The sequence below is a fragment of the Mangifera indica genome, chromosome 2, assembly GCF_011075055.1.
Source record: "Mangifera indica cultivar Alphonso chromosome 2, CATAS_Mindica_2.1, whole genome shotgun sequence".
Taxonomy (NCBI): domain Eukaryota; kingdom Viridiplantae; phylum Streptophyta; class Magnoliopsida; order Sapindales; family Anacardiaceae; genus Mangifera; species Mangifera indica.
The window spans coordinates 18,950,850-18,971,731 of NC_058138.1; the positions used below are offsets into that span (position 1 = coordinate 18,950,850).

Sequence of the window (20,882 nt, forward strand, 5' to 3'; positions counted from 1 at the left end):
TAATTATATTGTTATCATATAAAACAAAATAAACCATTTTAATTATATTGATTCGGTATTTTTAATAAAAAAATATTTAAAATTTGGTCTATTTTTATTTAAAAAGTCTAAAAATTTAGTCTTCAATAATACATTATTAATTTCAGCCTTTTTAATAAAAAATTTGACAATTCAATCCTTCGATAATATATATATATATTATTCAACATCTTTATATTTTGTTATCCCTTTCCAAATGCCCAAAGTCATTACCTGATAAAAACTGCCTTTTGGGTTTCCATGATATTAATTATTATTACTGTCATTTGAGTTTTCCATTTGGATTTATAATATTAATTAATCATTATTGCATTTTGGATTTCGCATGGATATGATTGATTAGTATTATACGATGATGGATCATGTCAGGAAACCCATAAACCGAATTTTATAATTTGGATACATCGCACATGGTTTATGGGCCTAGCATGGCCTATAATTTTTTGAATCGTGTAAAAATAAAGAGCTTGATGGGGTGACGATCCAGCCTAACTCCCACCATGTCTATCAAACATTGGAAAAGATACTTCAGTCAAAACCTTAAAAATTTCACTTCAATCCATCCCTCCCAATATTACTAGTTTATTATATATTTTTTAGTAAGTTAACTTAAAATTTTTTACAGCAATTAAAGGGGAGAATAAATTTCAATAAAAATAATAATAACTCATATTATTTCACTAATTAATTTTAAATGATTAAATGTGAATATTTAACATTGTAAGATATATTGTATATAATAATTTCGTTTTCAAGTTGCATAAATTTTAATGATAAGTGTTTTAATTGGGTAATATTGAATAAGCAACAGCTTTGTGTTAAAAAATAAAATGGTGTTATTTCATTTTCGGGTAATTTTACTGAATATATGCTATTTATTGCAGCAAATTGTATGAAGCGTCGGCAGATAAAATTTTTCCAGTTTTGGTAATATTGCAGCAATTGTTCCTAAAAAGTGTTTAGGGGCGTTTGGTTAGTATAGGTAAAAATTATTTTGATAATTTATTTTATAATATATATATATATATTATTTTTTTAATTTATAAATAATAAAATATTTTAATAATTTTTTATTATTAATAGTGATATAATAAAGTAATCTTATTATTACCTCAACATTAACGATTAAAAAATTATCAAAATAATTTTAATTTTATTATAATTATATTTTTATTTATTAATTTTGTAAGATAAAAAGTATATCATTTTTAATTAATATAATAAATAATATAAAAAATATTTTAAAATAATTATATCTAAATATTTAAATAAAATAATATATTAATTTTTTAATTAAAAATAATAATTATTTATATTTATTTAATTTTATCAAATTTAATAATTATTTATACCATAAAACCTCTTAAATAAAGTATATTCAAAAATTAATTTTAATAATAAAATATGATCTCAACTGCACGTATCCAAAAGTTACGAATAAGAAAGCACATTTATTATATGGGTAAAAGGAACAGATGGCATCTATTGAGGGGTGGATACAATGCTTGGTTTAAATTACCTTTAACCCAGCAGATTTTTTTTTTTTTTCAAATCATTAATTTAGTTCCCTCCCCAAAGTCCATTTCATCCCTTGAATTTATCTATCTCCCTCTAGTCCAGTTTAATCTTTTAGTGACATTTTAGTCCCTATAACCAGCTTTTGGTCCCAACAATTAGCAAACATTACAATCTACCGATAAGCAGTGCAATAAGTTTGCCAACTTAAGACATGTTTCTTAACCTGATGAATGGCGCCTTTGATTTGGAATCAATCAATTCTCAGTCAATCTTACGAGGATCCTGTTAATATGTTTAAAACTTTATGAAATATGACCTAAATCAATCTCTCTCTTTTTTATCAATTAGTGGAATTAAGATTTTTTTAAAGGAGAGACATTTGCATAGAACTGTCCACTTGGGCGAGCGTCTAAATATGTTTAAAAGCCAAAAAAATTTCTTTCTAGTAATTCTTTTATAATTTCTTTCAAAATATTAAAAGGGGTTATGTCAATAATTAATCTTGAGAAAAGGTTCATGATGATTGGAAAATAACAAAGTAGAAAACATCCAACATGATTTCTCCATTTTATTTGTTAACTGGACGCGCGTATATTGGCTGGCCGGCTTTTGATTCCTTTCCAGACAAAGTAGTTTAGTCTAATATGATACCTTGATTATGCGGCCAAATGCATGAAGCTTAGAAAAATGATTTAAATTTCATAGGTCACTCTTTATTATGAAATGGTACTGTAAAATTTTGTCAGAATTTTCATATTTCAGAAACCATGATTTATCTCTGGTTGCTCTTCTGGGCATGTTTCAATTTAAGCTACGCTCAACAAAATTATGACTACTCTGAGTGCTCTGCAGATGAGAGTTTTCCAGGTTCAAGATATACTTGCAATTCCTTCAAAAATTCATGCCAGACGTTCATAGTTTACAGAGCTAACACACAATTTCAGACTCTCTCAGATATCACTGCTTTGTTCCAGATTAACTCCAATGAGGTACTTCACTTGAACAAGCTTACATCTTCTACAGAGATACTCAAATCAGGTAGAGAAGTTCTTATTCCCATTAATTGTTCCTGCTCAGGCCAGTTTTTTCAGGCGAATTTCATTTATACAGTCCCTGGAAACACATCTTACTCGTATATTGCTTGCGGGGTCTTTGAAGGTTTACTAAAACCTCACTTACTTTCTACGGAAAACCAGACTCAAGAAAATGGTCCTAAGATTGGTTCTAAGCTTCATGTGCCTCTGAAATGTGCTTGTCCTGATAATATTTCTGTTAGTGAAGGAGTAAAGTACCTGTTGACATACCCTTTTGTAGAAAAAGATGAGCTAAGCTTATTGTGTGAGAAATTTGGCATCTCCCTTGAAGATCTATGTGCAGCTAATCTTGTAGTCCCTAAACCTACTGTTTATCCGACCACAACTTTCCTGATTCCTCTGAAATCAGATCCGAATATAACTTTTGACATTACAGATTCATCAGCCCCTCCTACTCCTGGTTTTCTTCCAACAATTACCATTCAGAAAACGAATAAAGTAAAGTTAAAGATTTTGTACATTGTAGTATCAGTTGTTGGGTTCACTTTGTTGCTTGTAGCATTGCTTGCTTGTGGATTGTATGTAAAGGCCTTGCGAAAATGGAAGGGTGGGAGGATACAATCATTCAACACCAGAAGCTCTACTCAAGTTTCATTTTCGACTCCGAGAAGCTCTCCTCGATCTGTTCAAACTGGCCACAGCACTACAAATTCATGTTTATCTCCGGATCTCCTTGCGGGAATAAAGTACTCTTTGTCAGGTTACAGCCTGGAGGATCTCAAAAAAGCAACAAAAAATTTTGGGGAAGATACCAAAATTGGATATCAGACCTATAAAGGGATGATTGATAATGTTGAAGTGATGATCAAGCAGATGAGATTTGAAGACACTCGGCAGGCAATCGATGTAAATTCGAAGATCAATCACATAAACATAGTGAGTTTACATGGAGTGTGCTATGGAGATAGTGACTTTTCTTGGTCATATGTTGTGTTTGAATTCCCTAAGAATGGTTGCTTAAGGGACTGCTTGTCTAATTCATTAACTCTTCTTAATTGGCATAAAAGAACACAGATAGCTTTTGACATTGCCACAGGCCTGCATTATCTGCATCATTGTATCTTCCCAACCTATGCACACATGAGTGTAAGTTCTAGGAATATATTTATAACATCAACTTGGAGAGCAAAACTGTCAAGTATTGAAACAAACCATGCTGTTGGATCATCAAAAGGAAGCGATATTTTGGCAGGTTTGAAAGCATGTATAGCACCAGAATACCTGTTCAATGGCTCAGCTTCGGAAAAGGTAGACATATTTGCATATGGGGTAGTGTTGCTTGAGTTGCTTTCTGGAAGAGAGGACATAGATGGAAAATTCTTGAAGGAGTGCATTGGATTTTTGGGAGGGGGAGGTAGTGAAGGTGGTTGTTTTGAACAATTGAGGAGTTTCATGGATCCTTCTCTTAAGGAGGATTACCCTCTTGCTGAAGCTTTATGTCTAGCAGTTCTAGCCAAGGCTTGTGTGGAAGATGACCCTTCGCATAGGCCATCTATGGGTGATATCATGAAAGTAGTTGGCAGAATGGTATGACTGTAATATTGAAGACCTTTTTTAATCAAAATTTTCATCTCTTTTTCATTCCTTCCGATGTTGAGATAGACTTTGGTTTCTTTATGTACATACTGGTATACTATATGCAATGTGATTATTTTACTTCTGTTTTCCAGTTGAAATGAGATTGTTAATTCAATGAACAGTTGAAGAGAATGCATTGTAGATAGAAACATCAATGAACAGTTTTTATTTCGTCATTCCGAACTGAGATTATCTTTGTACAAGCGCAGGCATAAGTAACATGACAAAATCTTGATGGAGTCCATTTTATCATAATCATTATATTCAATGGTGATTTCTGGATTGGAATGGTTTTGGATCAGAACTTGGTCCAACAACAAATTAAGAATAAAAGGATCTGAAACAAAGGCCCCAACTTGTTGAAGAATCTGAAATAGAAGCTCAATACGCTAATAATAACAAGAACCAAAACGTGAATCACCCCCACGGCCACAGGTTGCTCACCAAAGAAAAGGACATCTCAGCGGCAACTTCTTCCAAAACCGCAAGAAACCAGGTTGGCTCAGAGACAATGAGCTGGCGTGAGGGCAAAAAAGGAACTTTATCGAGGAACGAGCAAGTTGTCAGAAATATTTACTTGCATTTTAAATTAAACCTTCGTATTAATAAAAAAAACATTATATGGCATCAATTTGGGTAAGACCATTGGTACATGGACGTATTTTTTAAATATATAATTAAATATAAATATTATATATAATTATATAATTAAATATTATTTTTTAATTCAAAATTATTAAACTATATGATAAGATATTATTTATGAACCTAATCATATATTTAAAAGTTTAAACATATTGTTTTATAGTTTGAAAAATATCATCCGTGACTAACAGTCCATGTAAAATTAACAACACAGCCCATATAACTGTGTCAAATTGATGAAATATGACATGATGATATTAAAAAAATTGTATTTATTTAGGATATACGTAGTCTCTACATATATAATAAAAGAAAATGAAGGCCAAAGAACAAAAAAAATCTGTAGATATAGCTGTCTCTGAAGTGTAGATCTCCAGCAATATAGGCATCCAGGAGCGTATATGGCAATCTAAAATTTGTATGCATAACAATAAACTAAAATAAACATCATGGGCTTCGTGGCAAATCATCATCTGGTCTGAAAAGTTGCAGCAACCTCCAGTTTAATGGCTGTAATGGTCTTGCATTTGTATCCGATTCCTATATAAACATACAAATTTACAATTGTTATTATGCTATAGGATTCATTGCTATATATGAAAGACTTGGTGCAAACTTACATCATGAACAGCCACGCGAAGAGATTGCACTTGCTCTCTTGTCACAGTCCTCACCTAATCAAATTAACAATTCGTCAGAAGGTAAATAAAAATGGCCACTTGAGCAAAATGAACAAGTTTTTGGTAGGTTAAAAAAATGAATATTGTAGATATCAGACCTTTCTGACTATTGTCCAGAGAACATTTTCTGTGCAGGGAGGAGTAGTAAGAGAGCCGATGTATCTGTAATACTTTCTACTGCCTATCTTTATGTCCCTGGGATCAATCATACCCACCACTCTATCTCTTTCAGTGCTGCCACCAATGGCTGCTAAATGATCCTTTATCTATTGAAACAGAACAAAGAATGTTTAGAAGCAATCCGTGAGAGATGGATATATATACAAATACAGAAATATAGTGGTATCATTAATTACCAATGACAAGAAAGAATCAGGTCGGCCAATTTTGTACATGATCCCAACAACTGCAATTTTCCCATCTGTGCTCTGGTGAACCATGTGAGCCTCTAGATCAAATCTGCAGTTTATGAATTTTAAAGAAAGTTAATCAAAAAAGAAAGTAAAATCTCCCAATTTAAGCATGCAATATAATGATAATTAGCAGAAGATGTATAGTAAGTACTTCTCGCCATTGAGAGTGTGCTCAGAAGGTGAATGCCAGTGGACCTGGTTTAGTCTATATTCAGTTCCATTTATCTCAAGAGTCCCTGCACCATTTTCCCATTTTAACTGCATCCAAAAGAGATTAATCATAATTTAACTAAATGATAGTAGCAATATAGATCATGTTATTCATTTCCCCTTTATTCAGAAGCGTATAAAAATTGAGTATTTTTCTTTTTTTTCCTCTTGTTTCAATTGATTACCATCATGTCATGGCCTCTATTTCTTAAAGTGGCATTAGAAGGCTTGTAACTTCTTTTAAGTCTCCCTAAATGGGACACCACTTCAACTCTCTCATGCAGTAAATCGATTGGAGACTGCATTGTTCCATTTTTGCAATCACTCCATTCGCTGTGAAGCTCTCCCCATCGTTCTGGCCCATGCTCACTTCCTTTTTCATAGTTAAACTCTGTCTCGTCCTCTGCACCATATACAAAACCATAAGTAAAAGACAGAATTAAATTTCGATCTCATATCAACACACACCAGATCATATATGACAACCACTCACCAACTTCTTGAGATGTTGCCGGAGGTGACTGCAAAACAATAAGAGCAATGAAGAAGAAACAGTAGAAGAGTTGGGTTGTAAGTTTCTCCATCTTTAGTTTGGCTTTCAGCTTTCCAAGAAATCACTGGGAACACGCAGATATAACTGGTGAATGCATCGTAAAGCTAGGCAGCAGCCTGCTTATATAGATTTCATTTCTAGTATGAAAGCTCAAATATTACTAGTCATAATTTTGAAAAGAAATTTCAGTAATTCTTCCAGGAGTGTCGTTTTCTGCTACCAACTTTGAACGCAAGAAGCCAATGAGAAGTTGGAAAAGAAAATTAAATCATCCTGGAAGTACATATTTTGTTGCCTATTTCTACGAAGTTCAATCTGAGCTTCATTCCGAATAAAGCCAATATGATGACGAATCTGGATTTGAATAAACAAATCTAAGGGTTTGGATTTCATTTGTTGGTGGATGCATGAGCAGCTGATTACTTCCATCCATTAACAAAAGGAGTTGGTGGACAATAAATTAATAATTAAAGAAATGTAATTTAAGAACGTCGGTGGACATAAATTGATAATGGTAATTTAATTAACCAACTTGGGCCACAGTTAAAAATTAATCAGTCTAATTCATCGATTTAATTACAGTAAAAACAATAAATTTAAGGGTGCATCCCTGATCCGCTAGATTTAACAGGACCAATGGGTTAATATCAATTAAAATTTTCCTGCACTTAATTTGAATTTAATCTATAGTTTGTATTTTAGGGTTCTAACGAGTTGAATTATATCAAGAGAAAACAAAAAAAAATTTAATTATGCAACATAAGCTATCAGATTTAATAAGTCAAAGATCTATTCTATCATTAATAAAATTGGTGAACTACGAAGTCAAAATATGGCCAGGCTGAGGTGAGCACTCAAAAAGTCAATTGGTAGACTTTCAACTCCATATATGTTGGTTCTGTATGAATCGGTACGGTCATCAACCAGATTATTTCTTGTTGGAGACGTCCAGAATGCCCAATGTTTTTGCAGAAGAGTGTCAACTTTGGCGACATAAATAGTCCATAATATTAGGCCGAAGGACCTATTCCCACCAAAAACTATGTCGTTATTTTAAATATTCTTCTATTAATTTTAAAAATTTTATTTATTTATTTATTTATAAATTATTAAAATTACTAGAATTCTAACTCTTTAAAAAAAAAATTTACCTCTAAAAACTAACTATTTTGTCAAATTTTAAAAATTACTATTCTCCCTTTAAAGTTTAGTTTTTTACGTCAAATTTAGTACTATTATTGACGATGACACTTCTCTGACACATCATCATACTCCAATGGTCTCTCTTCCCTTCTCCAAAATGTCGATAGCCACAGATCTGACATAAAAAGATGAAGACGAAGACCTCATCTTTATTTAGGAAGATAATCGTCTTTTCATGTCTTCTTATGTGAAAACAAAAAGCTTTGTCCTTTATTTTTTTCAATCTAGATCTACGACCGTTGGTGTTCCAAAGGAGGGGAGAGAGATCGTTATAGCATGATGATACGTCGGGAAAGCTTTATCGTCGGCTATGATGTCGGATTTAGAGTCAGAGATTGAAAACTAAACCCTAAAAGAGGAAATTTGATTTTTTAAAATTTGATCCAAAAAAAATGTTAGTTTTTAGGGTTTTGAAAATAAAACTATATTAAAATTTAATTTACTTTTAATATTATAGATAAAATTATAATTTTACCTTTAAAACCATTAATTTTAACAGTTTATAAATAGATAAATAAGATTTTCAAAATTAAAAAAAAAAAAATTTGAGACAACAACATATTTTGGTTAGGAAATAGTCCCTTGGCCATAATATTATTATAAACTATGTTTTCGTGCAAGAAAGAAGTTCCTCCCCAGCATTATTTGGGCACACATATTTAAATTTGATCAACAAACACGACGGTTTCAAAGACATATACAAAAAAAAACTCGTCATAGATTCATATTTAAATGGGGTTATTAATTTGTCTCAATAACACCTACGTACCCCTCCCTTGGAATTTTCACTGTTATTAAATTATTTGCAGATGAAAATCGTGAAATATATCTTATAGTTTATTAAATAATGAATTTTTTTATATATATATATATATGTCATCAATAATCGATTTACCCACTAGCTATACTATTCTACCAACTGCTACATATGCATTCCCACAATTGGGCATTTTGATTCAATTTGAATGAGTTATTACACTGATAAATTAATTATATATTACTGTTCCACGTGTTTGCGTAATTACCTTGGTTGTTTAGCGTTCAAATTAATTTGTCTTAAGAACACCGATTAAACGACGGGATTAGCCAGGTTTCCTTGTATTCAACATATATATAGTTCTTAATCTTCAAATTTGGCTGCCAAAAGACGTATTGCAGTTGAAGAAATAACCTGATAGGTAAAACTGATCATGATCTGTCAAGAAATTGTTGATTAGTGAGACTAATTAAACCGAAAACAAGTTTAAACAGAAGAAAAGAAATGAAGACCGTTCATACTCTTATGATTTTCCAGGTTATGAAGGTTCATAATTTCCCTGGTTTAGAGAAGCACTCATCATCTCCCTCTGACCGAATTGTGTTCTACAAAGTCGTTTCTTACAATTTGAGACGATCATTAGATACAAGAAATTATGTATGTCAAAATTTATGAAATTGCAGTGGTTGAAACTTGGGTAATGATGATGTAATTGATGATGCATAAGAATGGAAGGGTGGGTGTGAGGCTTCCGGCCTGCATGAATGCTCCAAATTAAAATGACGTAATTGGAATTATGACTAATCATGGAAAATGGAAAATGTTGCTTTTTATTTTTCTTTCTTGAATTTTTAAGCCTAAATTCCAACATTATGTCGTGGTATTGAATTGAAATTGACGGTTAGAAAATTGACAAATCCCATTCTAGGCACAGGTGTCAAAATCTACATTGCTATCTGGAGACCCACCGCGACACGTTTCAAAAAGTTGTTGGATTGTATTTCAACGTTGCATTCTTTGATGACATCATGAAACTATCATAAAATTGAAATCGAAAGTTTGCCTTTCAAGCACGAGGGGGCAGTGGGTCGGTCCTCGGTCTGTGTCTTTATACCGGGTTGCCTCGATAAAAACTTGACTTTAGGTTTAGGGCATGGCTCGGAGCCTCTGGGTTGTTAACCGACCTATTTACTGAATTATAATTTTTGATATTTAATTATTTTTAATATTTGTAGTGAGACATATCGATCGATCTATGGGTCTTATTCCATGGTCCGTGTTTTTCCCACACTGAACCAATACCAACCATACCAAATTTTTTGTGTTGGGATTGGACCACTGGTTAATTGAATAATTTTGATATCATTCTATTTTAAGCTAATTTATTTAATACAAATCATTTATTTCATAATAATTATGTTGTAATTAAGATTAAAATGGCAATTTGACTCAAATTTAGGGTTTTTGATTTTCTTTGACCTTAACAAAAATGATATTTTCTAATAAAAATTAAAAAAAGATAAAAAATATCCTCGTAATCAAGGATGAGAATATATATATCTCTCTCATCCTTGCCCCTACCCTTACCTTTGTCCTTTTATATTAATATATTTACTTAAATTTTTTTTTTTTACAGAGAAGAGACAAAAAATTCTTGTCATTCCTATAACAGAGACAGGAATTGAGATCCACTCCTTGCCCCTCTACATTGTTATCCCTAATTAGAACTCCAATTTTGCATTACAACTTGGTTTATAGATCTATAATCTTACAATTTATTATTAATATATTGTGATGTATGTGTTAAATACAATTTTTGAACAAAAATATTTATCATGTTATACACTTTTTTAATTAATATTCTATTTATACAAAAAAAAAAATTGTACTTCACAGAAATCTTAATAAATATATCCTACCTAGACACAAGCTAAAATTATCTTTTAATTAAAATATTAATAAAATTATGTATATAAATAATGTATATAATTTTTTTATATAAATAATGATATTTTATTATGTAATTAGATAATATATTATTATAATTTAAAATTACTCAATCATATAATATATGATATTATTTATATATAAAATTATAATATTATTTACATATATAATATTACTTTTAAAATATACTTAATTACCGGTTAAAATAAAAAAAAATTAAAAAGATATTTTCTACTTTATTATCCCACTTCTTTTATCTAATCTATTTATTATTCCACTTTTTTTGTTTAGTTGATTAATTTATAGGTAAACTGACTATATCTTACACAAATTTTGATAAAATAATAATTTATCATCTTTTCAATTTAGATAATATATTTTCTCTATCATATGATGAATTTTATTTGTGAAAATTGTTAATTAGAAAAAACAAAATAGATCTTTTACCTTTTTTTTTTTTTTAAATTCTAACATACCCTAACACATATTAAATTAAAAAAATTAGTAGGATAATTTTATTTCAACAAAAATACTTTTTTTAATTTTCTTTATTTTCTCTTTATTTTTTATTCTTTCTCAAACCCCACCCCAATGTCTTTTCCTCTATTGTATACGCAAGCCTACTAATTATTTAATAATTATAAGGTTAACCTTACCTATTTCTTCAATAAATAAGTATGCCAATAGAGTTGGATAAAACTGAGACTTTATTTTTTGGCATCAAAAATTTAATTTTGGTATTGGATGAGCCTAGACAAAAAAATTATCTATAAAGTTATTAAGCAGAGGACTTGAGTGTATTCGTTAGTTTTTCAAACTTACGAGTGATTATAGAGATATTCTGCAAGTTTTTCAAGTTATAAAATGAGTTTAAAATAGGTTTGAAACTAAAAAAATTAAATGAGTTAGGCGTAAACCAAATATCTAAATGCTGAAAAGGTAGACTTGAAACTAGAACTCAAAATTTTGTATAGGTCTAGGCTTGAACAAGGCAGACCTTATTCAGTATGTTTGATTGACAACCTTACCTATAAGTAGAGATGACAATGAGCCAGGTAGAGAACAAATAGTTTTATCCTCGTCTCTATCCCCACAAGTAAATCATTTCTCCATCCTTGCTTTATTTCCGATACGGGAATAACAGGGAATCTATGTCCTCTCCCCATAAAAAAAATTTCTCTACCTTTCCCCTCCTCATCTTCGTGAGAAAAATTTCCCTCGTTTTCCCCTTTCTATCTTTATAAGAAAAATAACGACATATTTATTAAGTATTAAAGTATATTTGTAATAAATCAAATATTTAAAAGTAATTTAATATGTAAAAGTTTAAAAAATATATATGCAAATATCATCAGTAACTAACAGTCCGTGTAAAATTAACAACACAGCCCATATAACTGTGTCAAATTGATGAAATATGACATGATGATATAAAAAAATTGTATTTATTTAGGATATACGTAATCTCTACATATATAATAAAAGAAAATGAAGGCCAAAGAACAAAAAAAATCTGTAGATATAGCTGTCTCTGAAGTGTAGATCTCCTGCAATATAGGCATCCAGGAGCGTATATGGCAATCTAAAATTTGTATACATAAGAAAAAACTAAAATAAACATCATGGGCTTCGTGGCAAATCATCATCTGGTCTGAAAAGTTGCAGCAACCTCGAGTTTAATGGCTGTAATGGTCTTGCATTTGTATCCGATTCCTATATAAACATACAAATTTACAATTGTTATTATGCTATAGGATTCATTGCTATATATGAAAGAGTTGGTGCAAACTCACATCATGAACAGCCACGCGAAGAGATTGCACTTGCTCTCTTGTCGCAGTCCTCACCTAATCAAATTAACAATTCGTCAGAAGGTAAATAAAAATGGCCACTTGAGCAAAATGAACAAGTTTTTGGTAGGTTAAAAAAATGAATATTGTAGATATCAGACCTTTCTGACTATTGTCCAGAGAACATTTTCTGTGCAGGGAGGAGTAGTAAGAGAGCCGATGTATCTGTAATACTTTCTACTGCCTATCTTTATGTCCCTGGGATCAATCATACCCACCACTCTATCTCTTTCAGTGCTGCCACCAATGGCTGCTAAATGATCCTTTATCTATTGAAACAAAACAAAGAATGCTTAGAAGCAATCCGTGAGAGATGGTTATATATACAAATATAGAAATATAGTGGTATCATTAATTACCAATGACAAGAAAGAATCAGGTCGGCCGATTTTGTACATGATCCCAACAACTGCAATTTTCCCATCTGTGCTCTGGTGAACCATGTGAGCCTCTAGATCAAATCTGCAGTTTATGAATTTTAAAGAAAGTTAATCAAAAAAGAAAGTAAAATCTCCCAATTTAAGCATGCAATATAATGATAATTAGCAGAAGATGTATAGTAAGTACTTCTCGCCATTGAGAGTGTGCTCAGAAGGTGAATGCCAGTGGACCTGGTTTAGTCTATATTCAGTTCCATTTATCTCAAGAGTCCCTGCACCATTTTCCCATTTTAACTGCATCCAAAAGAGATTAATCATAATTTAACTAAATGATAGTAGCAATATAGATCATGTTATTCATTTCCCCTTTATTCAGAAGTGTATAAAAATTGAGTATTTTTCTTTGTTTTCCTCTTGTTTCAATTGATTACCATCATGTCATGGCCTCTATTTCTTAAAGTGGCATTAGAAGGCTTGTAACTTCTTTTAAGTCTCCCTAAATGGGACACCACTTCAACTCTCTCATGCAGTAAATCGATTGGAGACTGCATTGTTCCATTTTTGCAATCACTCCATTCGCTGTGAAGCTCTCCCCATCGTTCTGGCCCATGCTCACTTCCTTTTTCATAGTTAAACTCTGTCTCGTCCTCTGCACCATATACAAAACCATAAGTAAAAGAGAGAATTAAATTTCGATCTCATATCAACACACACCAGATCATATATGACAACCACTCACCAACTTCTTGAGATGTTGCCGGAGGTGACTGCAAAACAATAAGAGCAATGAAGAAGAAACAGTAGAAGAGTTGGGTTGTAAGTTTCTCCATCTTTAGTTTGGCTCTCAGCTTTCCAAGAAATCACTGGGAACACGCAGATATAACTGGTGAATGCATCGTAAAGCTAGGCAGCAGCCTGCTTATATAGATTTCATTTCTAGTATGAAAGCTCAAATATTACTAGTCCATAATTTTGAAAAGAAATTTCAGTAATTCTTCCAGGAGTGTCGTTTTCTGCTACCAAGTTTGAACGCAAGAAGCCAATGAGAAGTTGGAAAAGAAAATTAAATCATCCTGGAAGTACATATTTTGTTGCCTATTTCTACGAAGTTCAATCTGAGCTTCATTCCGAATAAAGCCAATATGATGACGAATCTGGATTTGAATAAACAAATCTAAGGGTTTGGATTTCATTTGTTGGTGGATGCATGAGCAGCTGATTACTTCCATCCATTAACAAAAGGAGTTGGTGGACAATAAATTAATAATTAAAGAAATGTAATTTAAGAACGTCGGTGGACATAAATTGATAATGGTAATTTAATTAACCAACTTGGGCCACAGTTAAAAATTAATCAGTCTAATTCATCGATTTAATTACAGTAAAAACAATAAATTTAAGGGTGCATCCCTGATCCGCTAGATTTAACAGGACCAATGGGTTAATATCAATTAAAATTTTCCAGCACTTAATTTGAATTTAATCTATAGTTTGTATTTTAGGGTTCAAAACGAGTTGAATTATATCAAGAGAAAACAAAAAAAAATTTAATTATGCAACATAAGCTATCAGATTTAATAAGTCAAAGATCTATTCTATCATTAATAAAATTGGTGAACTACGAAGTCAAAATATGGCCAGGCTGAGGTGAGCACTCAAAAAGTCAATCGGTAGACTTTCAACTCCATATATGTTGGTTCTGTATGCATCGGTACGGTCATCAACCAGATTATTTCTTGTTGGAGACGTCCAGAATGCCCAATGTTTTAGCAGAAGAGTGTCAACTTTGGCGACATAAGTAGTCCATAATATTAGGCCGAAGGACCTATTCCCACCAAAAACTATGTTGTTATTTTAAATATTCTTCTATTAATTTTAAAAATTTTATTTATTTATTTATTTATAAATTATTAAAATTACTAGAATTCTAACTCTTTAAAAAAAAAATTTACCTCTAAAAACTAACTATTTTGTCAAATTTTAAAAATTACTATTCTCCCTTTAAAGTTTAGTTTTTTACGTCAAATTTAGTACTATTATTGACGATGACACTTCTCTGACACATCATCATACTCCAATGGTCTCTCTTCCCTTCTCCAAAATGTCGATAGCCACAGATCTGACATAAAAAGATGAAGACGAAGACCTCATCTTTATTTAGGAAGATAATCGTCTTTTCATGTCTTCTTATGTGAAAACAAAAAGCTTTGTCCTTTATTTTTTTCAATCTAGATCTACGACCGTTGGTGTTCCAAAGGAGGGGAGAGAGATCGTTAAAGCATGATGATACGTCGGGAAAGCTTTATCGTCGGCTATGATGTCGGATTTAGAACCAAAGATTGAAAACTAAACCCTAAAAGAGGAAATTTGATTTTTTTTAAAATTTGATCCAAAAAAAATGTTAGTTTTTAGGGTTTTGAAAAGAAAATTATATTAAATTTTAATTTATTTTTAATATTATAGATAAAATTATAATTTTACCCTTGAAACCATTAATTTTAACCGTTTATAAATAGATAAATAAGATTTTTAAAATTAATAAAAAAAAATTTGAGATAACAACATATTTTGGTTAGGAAATAGTCCCTTGGCCATAATATTATTATAAACTATGTTTTCGTGCAAGAAAGAAGTTCCTCCCCAGCATTATTTGGGCACACATTTAAATTTGATCAACAAACACGACGGTTTCAAAGACATATACAAAAAAAAACTCGTCATAGATTCATATTTAAATGGGGTTATTAATTTGTCTCAATAACACCTACGTACCCCTCCCTTGGAATTTTCACTGTTATTAAATTATTTGCAGATGAAAATCGTGAAATATATCTTATAGTTTATTAAATAATGAATTTTTTTATATATATATATATATGTCATCAATAATCGATTTACCCACTAGCTATACTATTCTACCAACTGCTACATATGCATTCCCACAATTGGGCATTTTGATTCAATTTGAATGAGTTATTACACTGATAAATTAATTATATATTACTGTTCCACGTGTTTGCGTAATTACCTTGGTTGTTTAGCGTTCAAATTAATTTGTCTTAAGAACACCGATTAAACGACGGGATTAGCCAGGTTTCCTTGTATTCAACATATATATAGTTCTTAATCTTCAAATTTGGCTGCCAAAAGACGTATTGCAGTTGAAGAAATAACCTGATAGGTAAAACTGATCATGATCTGTCAAGAAATTGTTGATTAGTGAGACTAATTAAACCGAAAACAAGTTTAAACAGAAGAAAAGAAATGAAGACCGTTCATACTCTTATGATTTTCCAGGTTATGAAGGTTCATAATTTCCCTGGTTTAGAGAAGCACTCATCATCTCCCTCTGACCGAATTGTGTTCTACAAAGTCGTTTCTTACAATTTGAGACGATCATTAGATACAAGAAATTATGTATGTCAAAATTTATGAAATTGCAGTGGTTGAAACTTGGGTAATGATGATGTAATTGATGATGCATAAGAATGGAAGGGTGGGTGTGAGGCTTCCGGCCTGCATGAATGCTCCAAATTAAAATGACGTAATTGGAATTATGACTAATCATGGAAAATGGAAAATGTTGCTTTTTATTTTTCTTTCTTGAATTTTTAAGCCTAAATTCCAACATTATGTCGTGGTATTGAATTGAAATTGACGGTTAGAAAATTGACAAATCCCATTCTAGGCACAGGTGTCAAAATCTACATTGCTATCTGGAGACCCACCGCGACACGTTTCAAAAAGTTGTTGGATTGTATTTCAACGTTGCATTCTTTGATGACATCATGAAACTATCATAAAATTGAAATCGAAAGTTTGCCTTTCAAGCACGAGGGGGCAGTGGGTCGGTCCTCGGTCTGTGTCTTTATACCGGGTTGCCTCGATAAAAACTTGACTTTAGGTTTAGGGCATGGCTCGGAGCCTCTGGGTTGTTAACCGACCTATTTACTGAATTATAATTTTTGATATTTAATTATTTTTAATATTTGTAGTGAGACATATCGATCGATCTATGGGTCTTATTCCATGGTCCGTGTTTTTCCCACACTGAACCAATACCAACCATACCAAATTTTTTGTGTTGGGATTGGACCACTGGTTAATTGAATAATTTTGATATCATTCTATTTTAAGCTAATTTATTTAATACAAATCATTTATTTCATAATAATTATGTTGTAATTAAGATTAAAATGGCAATTTGACTCAAATTTAGGGTTTTTGATTTTCTTTGACCTTAACAAAAATGATATTTTCTAATAAAAATTAAAAAAAGATAAAAAATATCCTCGTAATCAAAGATGAGAATATATATATCTCTCTCATCTTTACCCGTACCCTTACCTTTGTCTTTTTATATTAATATATTTACTTAAATTTTTTTTTTTTACAGAGAAGAGACAAAAAATTCTTGTCATTCCTATAACAGAGACAGGAATTGAGATCCACTCTCTGCCCCTCTACATTGTTATCCCTAATTAGAACTCCAATTTTGCATTACAACTTGGTTTATAAATCTATAATCTTACAATTTATTATTAATATATTGTGATCTATGTGTTAAATACAATTTTTGAACAAAAATATTTATCATGTTATACACTTTTTAAATTAATATTCTATTTATACAAAAAAAAAAAGATTGTACTTCACAGAAATCTTAATAAATATATCCTAGCTAGACACAAGCTAAAATTATCTTTTAATTAAAATATTAATAAAACTATGTATATAAATAATGTATATAATTTTTTTATATAAATAATGATATTTTATTATGTAATTAGATAATATATTATTATAATTTAAAATTACTCAATCATATAATATATGATATTATTTATATATAAAATTATAATATTATTTACATATATAATATTACTTTTAAAATATACTTAATTACCGGTTAAAATAAAAAAAATTGAAAAAGATATTTTCTACTTTATTATCCCACTTCTTTTATCTAATCTATTTATTATTCCACTTTTTTTGTTTAGTTGATTAATTTATAGGTAAACTGACTATATCTTATACAAATTTTGATAAAATAATAATTTATCATCTTTTCAATTTAGATAATATATTTTCTCTATCATATGATGAATTTTATTTGTGAAAATTGTTAATTAGAAAAAACAAAATAGATCTTTTACCTTTTTTTTTTTTAAATTCTAACATACCCTAACACATATTAAATTAAAAAAATTAGTAGGATAATTTTATTTCAACAAAAATACTTTTTTTAATTTTCTTTATTTTCTCTTTATTTTTTATTCTTTCTCAAATCCCACTGCAATGCCTTTTCCTCTATTGTATTCGCAAACCTACTAATTATTTAATAATTATAAGGTTAACCTTACCTATTTCTTCAATAAATAAGTGTGCCAGTGGAGTTGGATAAAACTGAGACTTTATTGTTTGGCATCAAAAATTTAATTTTGGTATTGGATGAGCCTAGACAAACAAATTATCTATAAAGTTATTAAGCAGAGGACTTGAGTGTATTCGTTAGTTTTTCAAACTTACGAGTAATTATAGAGATATTCTGCAAGTTTTTCAAGTTATAAAATGAGTTTAAAATAGGTTTGAAATTAAAAAAATTAAATGAGTTAGGCGTAAACCAAATATCTAAATGCTGAAAAGGCAGACTTGAAACTAAAACTTAAAATTTTGTATAGGTCTAGGTTTGAACAAGGCAGGCCTTATTCTGTATGTTTGATTGACAACCTTACCTATAAGTAGAGATGACAATGAGCCAGGTAGAGAACAAATAGTTTTATCCTCGTCTCTATCCTCACAAGTAAATCATTTCTCCATCCTTGCTTTATTTTCGGGAATAACAGGGAATCTATGTTCTCTCCCCATAAAAAAAATTTCTCTACCTTTCCCCTCCTCATCTTCGTGAGAAAAATTTCCCTCGTTTTCCCCTTTCTATCTTTATAAGAAAAATAACGATATATTTATTAAGTATTAAAGTATATTTGTAATAAATCAAATATTTAAAAGTAATTTAATATGTAAAAGTTTAAGAAATATATATGCAAATATCATCAGTAACTAACAGTCCGTGTAAAATTAACAACACAGCCCATCTAACTGTGTCAAATTGATGAAATATGACATGATGATATAAAAAAATTGTATTTATTTAGGATATACGTAATCTCTACGCATATAATAAAAGAAAATGAAGGCCAAAGAACAAAAAAAATCTGTAGATATAGCTGTCTCTGAAGTGTAGATCTCCTGCAATATAGGCATCCAGGAGCGTATATGGCAATCTAAAATTTGTATACATAAGAAAAAACTAAAATAAACATCATGGGCTTCGTGTCAAATCATCATCTGGTCTGAAAAGTTGCAGCAACCTCCAGTTTAATGGCTGTAATGGTCTTGCATTTGTATCCGATTCCTATATAAACATACAAATTTACAATTGTTATTATGGTATAGGATTCATTGCTATATATGAAAGAGTTGGTGCAAACTCACATCATGAACAGCCACGCGAAGAGATTGCACTTGCTCTCTTGTCGCAGTCCTCACCTAATCAAATTAACAATTCGTCAGAAGGTAAATAAAAATGGCCACTTGAGCAAAATGAACAAGTTTTTGGTAGGTTGAAAAAATGAATATTGTAGATATCAGACCTTTCTGACTATTGTCCAGAGAACATTTTCTGTGCAGGGAGGAGTGGTAAGAGAGCCGATGTATCTGTAATACTTTCTACTGCCTATCTTTATGTCCCTGGGATCAATCATACCCACCACTCTATCTCTTTCAGTGCTGCCACCAATGGCTGCTAAATGATCCTTTATCTATTGAAACAAAACAAAGAATGCTTAGAAGCAATCCGTGAGAGATGGTTATATATACAAATATAGAAATATAGTGGTATCATTAATTACCAATGACAAGAAAGAATCAGGTCGGCCGATTTTGTACATGATCCCAACAACTGCAATTTTCCCATCTGTGCTCTGGTGAACCATGTGAGCCTCTAGATCAAATCTGCAGTTTATGAATTTTAAAGAAAGTTAATCAAAAAAGAAAGTAAAATCTCCCAATTTAAGCATGCAATATAATGATAATTAGCAGAAGATGTATAGTAAGTACTTCTCGCCATTGAGAGTGTGCTCAGAAGGTGAATGCCAGTGGACCTGGTTTAGTGTATATTCAGTTCCATTTATCTCAAGAGTCCCTGCACCATTTTCCCATTTTAACTGCATCCAAAAGAGATTAATCATAAATTAACTAAATGATAGCAGCAATATAGATCATGTTATTCATTTTCCCTTTATTCACAAGTGTATAAAAATTGAGTATTTTCTTTTTTTTCGCTTGTTTCAATTCATTACCATCATGTCATGGCCTCTATTTCTTAAAGTGGCATTAGAAGGCTTGTAACTTCTTTTAAGTCTCCCTAAATGGGACACTACTTCAACTCTCTCATGCAGTAAATCGATTGGAGACTGCATTGTTCCATTTTTGCAATCACTCCATTCGCTGTGAAGCTCTCCCCATCGTTCTGGCCCATGCTCACTTCCTTTTTCATAGTTAAACTCTGTCTCGTCCTCTGCACCATATACAAAACCATAAGTAAAAGAGAGAATTAAATTGTGATATCATATCAACACACACCAGATCATAGATGACAACCACTCACCAACTTCTTGAGATGTTGCTGGAGGTGACTGCAAAACAATAAGAGCAATGAAGAAGAAACAATAGAAGAATTGGGTTGTAAGTTTCTCCATCTTTAGTTTGGCTCTCAGCTTTCCAAGAAATCACTAGGAACACGCAGATATAACCGGCGAATGCATCGTAAAGCTAGGCAGCAGCCTGCTTATATAGATTTCATTTCTAGTATGAAAGCTCAAATGTTACAAGTCCATAATCTTGAAAAGAAATTTCAGTAATTCTTCCAGGAGTATCGTTTTCTGCTACCAAGTTTGAACGCAAGAAGCCAATGAGAAGTTGGAAAAGAAAATTAAATCATCCTGGAAGTACAT

General features: G+C 31.1%; 4 protein-coding genes across 4 annotated transcripts; 1 reads left to right on the forward strand and 3 right to left on the reverse strand.

Moving 5' to 3' along the window:
* Positions 1-2,185: 2,185 nt before the first annotated feature.
* Positions 2,186-4,405, forward strand: LOC123207884 (lysM domain receptor-like kinase 4). Its single transcript, XM_044625369.1, has one exon. It carries the CDS (start codon positions 2,325-2,327, stop codon positions 4,182-4,184), a length of 1,860 nt encoding a protein of 619 aa, XP_044481304.1. The 5' UTR covers positions 2,186-2,324; the 3' UTR covers positions 4,185-4,405.
* A 785-nt stretch (positions 4,406-5,190) lies between these two features.
* On the reverse strand, positions 5,191-6,911 carry LOC123209433 (alpha carbonic anhydrase 7-like). Its single transcript, XM_044627496.1, has 7 exons — positions 6,671-6,911; positions 6,363-6,580; positions 6,119-6,225; positions 5,911-6,013; positions 5,653-5,820; positions 5,495-5,548; positions 5,191-5,414 (listed from the first exon to the last, which is right to left on the reverse strand). Exons 1-7 carry the CDS (start codon positions 6,759-6,761, stop codon positions 5,322-5,324), a joined length of 834 nt encoding a protein of 277 aa, XP_044483431.1. The 5' UTR covers positions 6,762-6,911; the 3' UTR covers positions 5,191-5,321.
* Positions 6,912-12,068: 5,157 nt separating this feature from the next.
* Positions 12,069-13,922, reverse strand: LOC123209464 (alpha carbonic anhydrase 7-like). Its single transcript, XM_044627535.1, has 7 exons — positions 13,607-13,922; positions 13,299-13,516; positions 13,055-13,161; positions 12,847-12,949; positions 12,589-12,756; positions 12,431-12,484; positions 12,069-12,350 (listed from the first exon to the last, which is right to left on the reverse strand). The coding sequence occupies exons 1-7, from the start codon at positions 13,695-13,697 to the stop codon at positions 12,258-12,260; spliced, it is 834 nt and encodes a 277-aa protein (XP_044483470.1). The 5' UTR covers positions 13,698-13,922; the 3' UTR covers positions 12,069-12,257.
* Positions 13,923-18,995: 5,073 nt separating this feature from the next.
* Positions 18,996-20,882, reverse strand: LOC123209480 (alpha carbonic anhydrase 7-like). The gene is made up of 7 exons (XM_044627556.1): positions 20,537-20,882; positions 20,229-20,446; positions 19,987-20,093; positions 19,779-19,881; positions 19,521-19,688; positions 19,363-19,416; positions 18,996-19,282 (listed from the first exon to the last, which is right to left on the reverse strand). Exons 1-7 carry the CDS (start codon positions 20,625-20,627, stop codon positions 19,190-19,192), a joined length of 834 nt encoding a protein of 277 aa, XP_044483491.1. The 5' UTR covers positions 20,628-20,882; the 3' UTR covers positions 18,996-19,189.

Coding starts and splice junctions, on each gene's coding strand:
- LOC123209464 (XM_044627535.1), bottom strand. CDS start 13,697: ATGGAGAAACTTACAACCCAACTCTTCTACTGTTTCTTCTTCATTGCT. Junction 12,950..13,054: donor CACACTCTCAATGGCGAGAA/GTACTTACTATA, acceptor CATAAACTGCAG/ATTTGATCTAGAGGCTCACA. Junction 12,485..12,588: donor TCTGGACAATAGTCAGAAAG/GTCTGATATCTA, acceptor TAATTTGATTAG/GTGAGGACTGCGACAAGAGA.
- LOC123209480 (XM_044627556.1), bottom strand. CDS start 20,627: ATGGAGAAACTTACAACCCAATTCTTCTATTGTTTCTTCTTCATTGCT. Junction 20,094..20,228: donor ATAGAGGCCATGACATGATG/GTAATGAATTGA, acceptor TTTTGGATGCAG/TTAAAATGGGAAAATGGTGC. Junction 19,689..19,778: donor CTGATTCTTTCTTGTCATTG/GTAATTAATGAT, acceptor TTGTTTCAATAG/ATAAAGGATCATTTAGCAGC.
- LOC123207884 (XM_044625369.1), top strand. CDS start 2,325: ATGATTTATCTCTGGTTGCTCTTCTGGGCATGTTTCAATTTAAGCTAC.
- LOC123209433 (XM_044627496.1), bottom strand. CDS start 6,761: ATGGAGAAACTTACAACCCAACTCTTCTACTGTTTCTTCTTCATTGCT. Junction 6,014..6,118: donor CACACTCTCAATGGCGAGAA/GTACTTACTATA, acceptor CATAAACTGCAG/ATTTGATCTAGAGGCTCACA. Junction 5,549..5,652: donor TCTGGACAATAGTCAGAAAG/GTCTGATATCTA, acceptor TAATTTGATTAG/GTGAGGACTGTGACAAGAGA.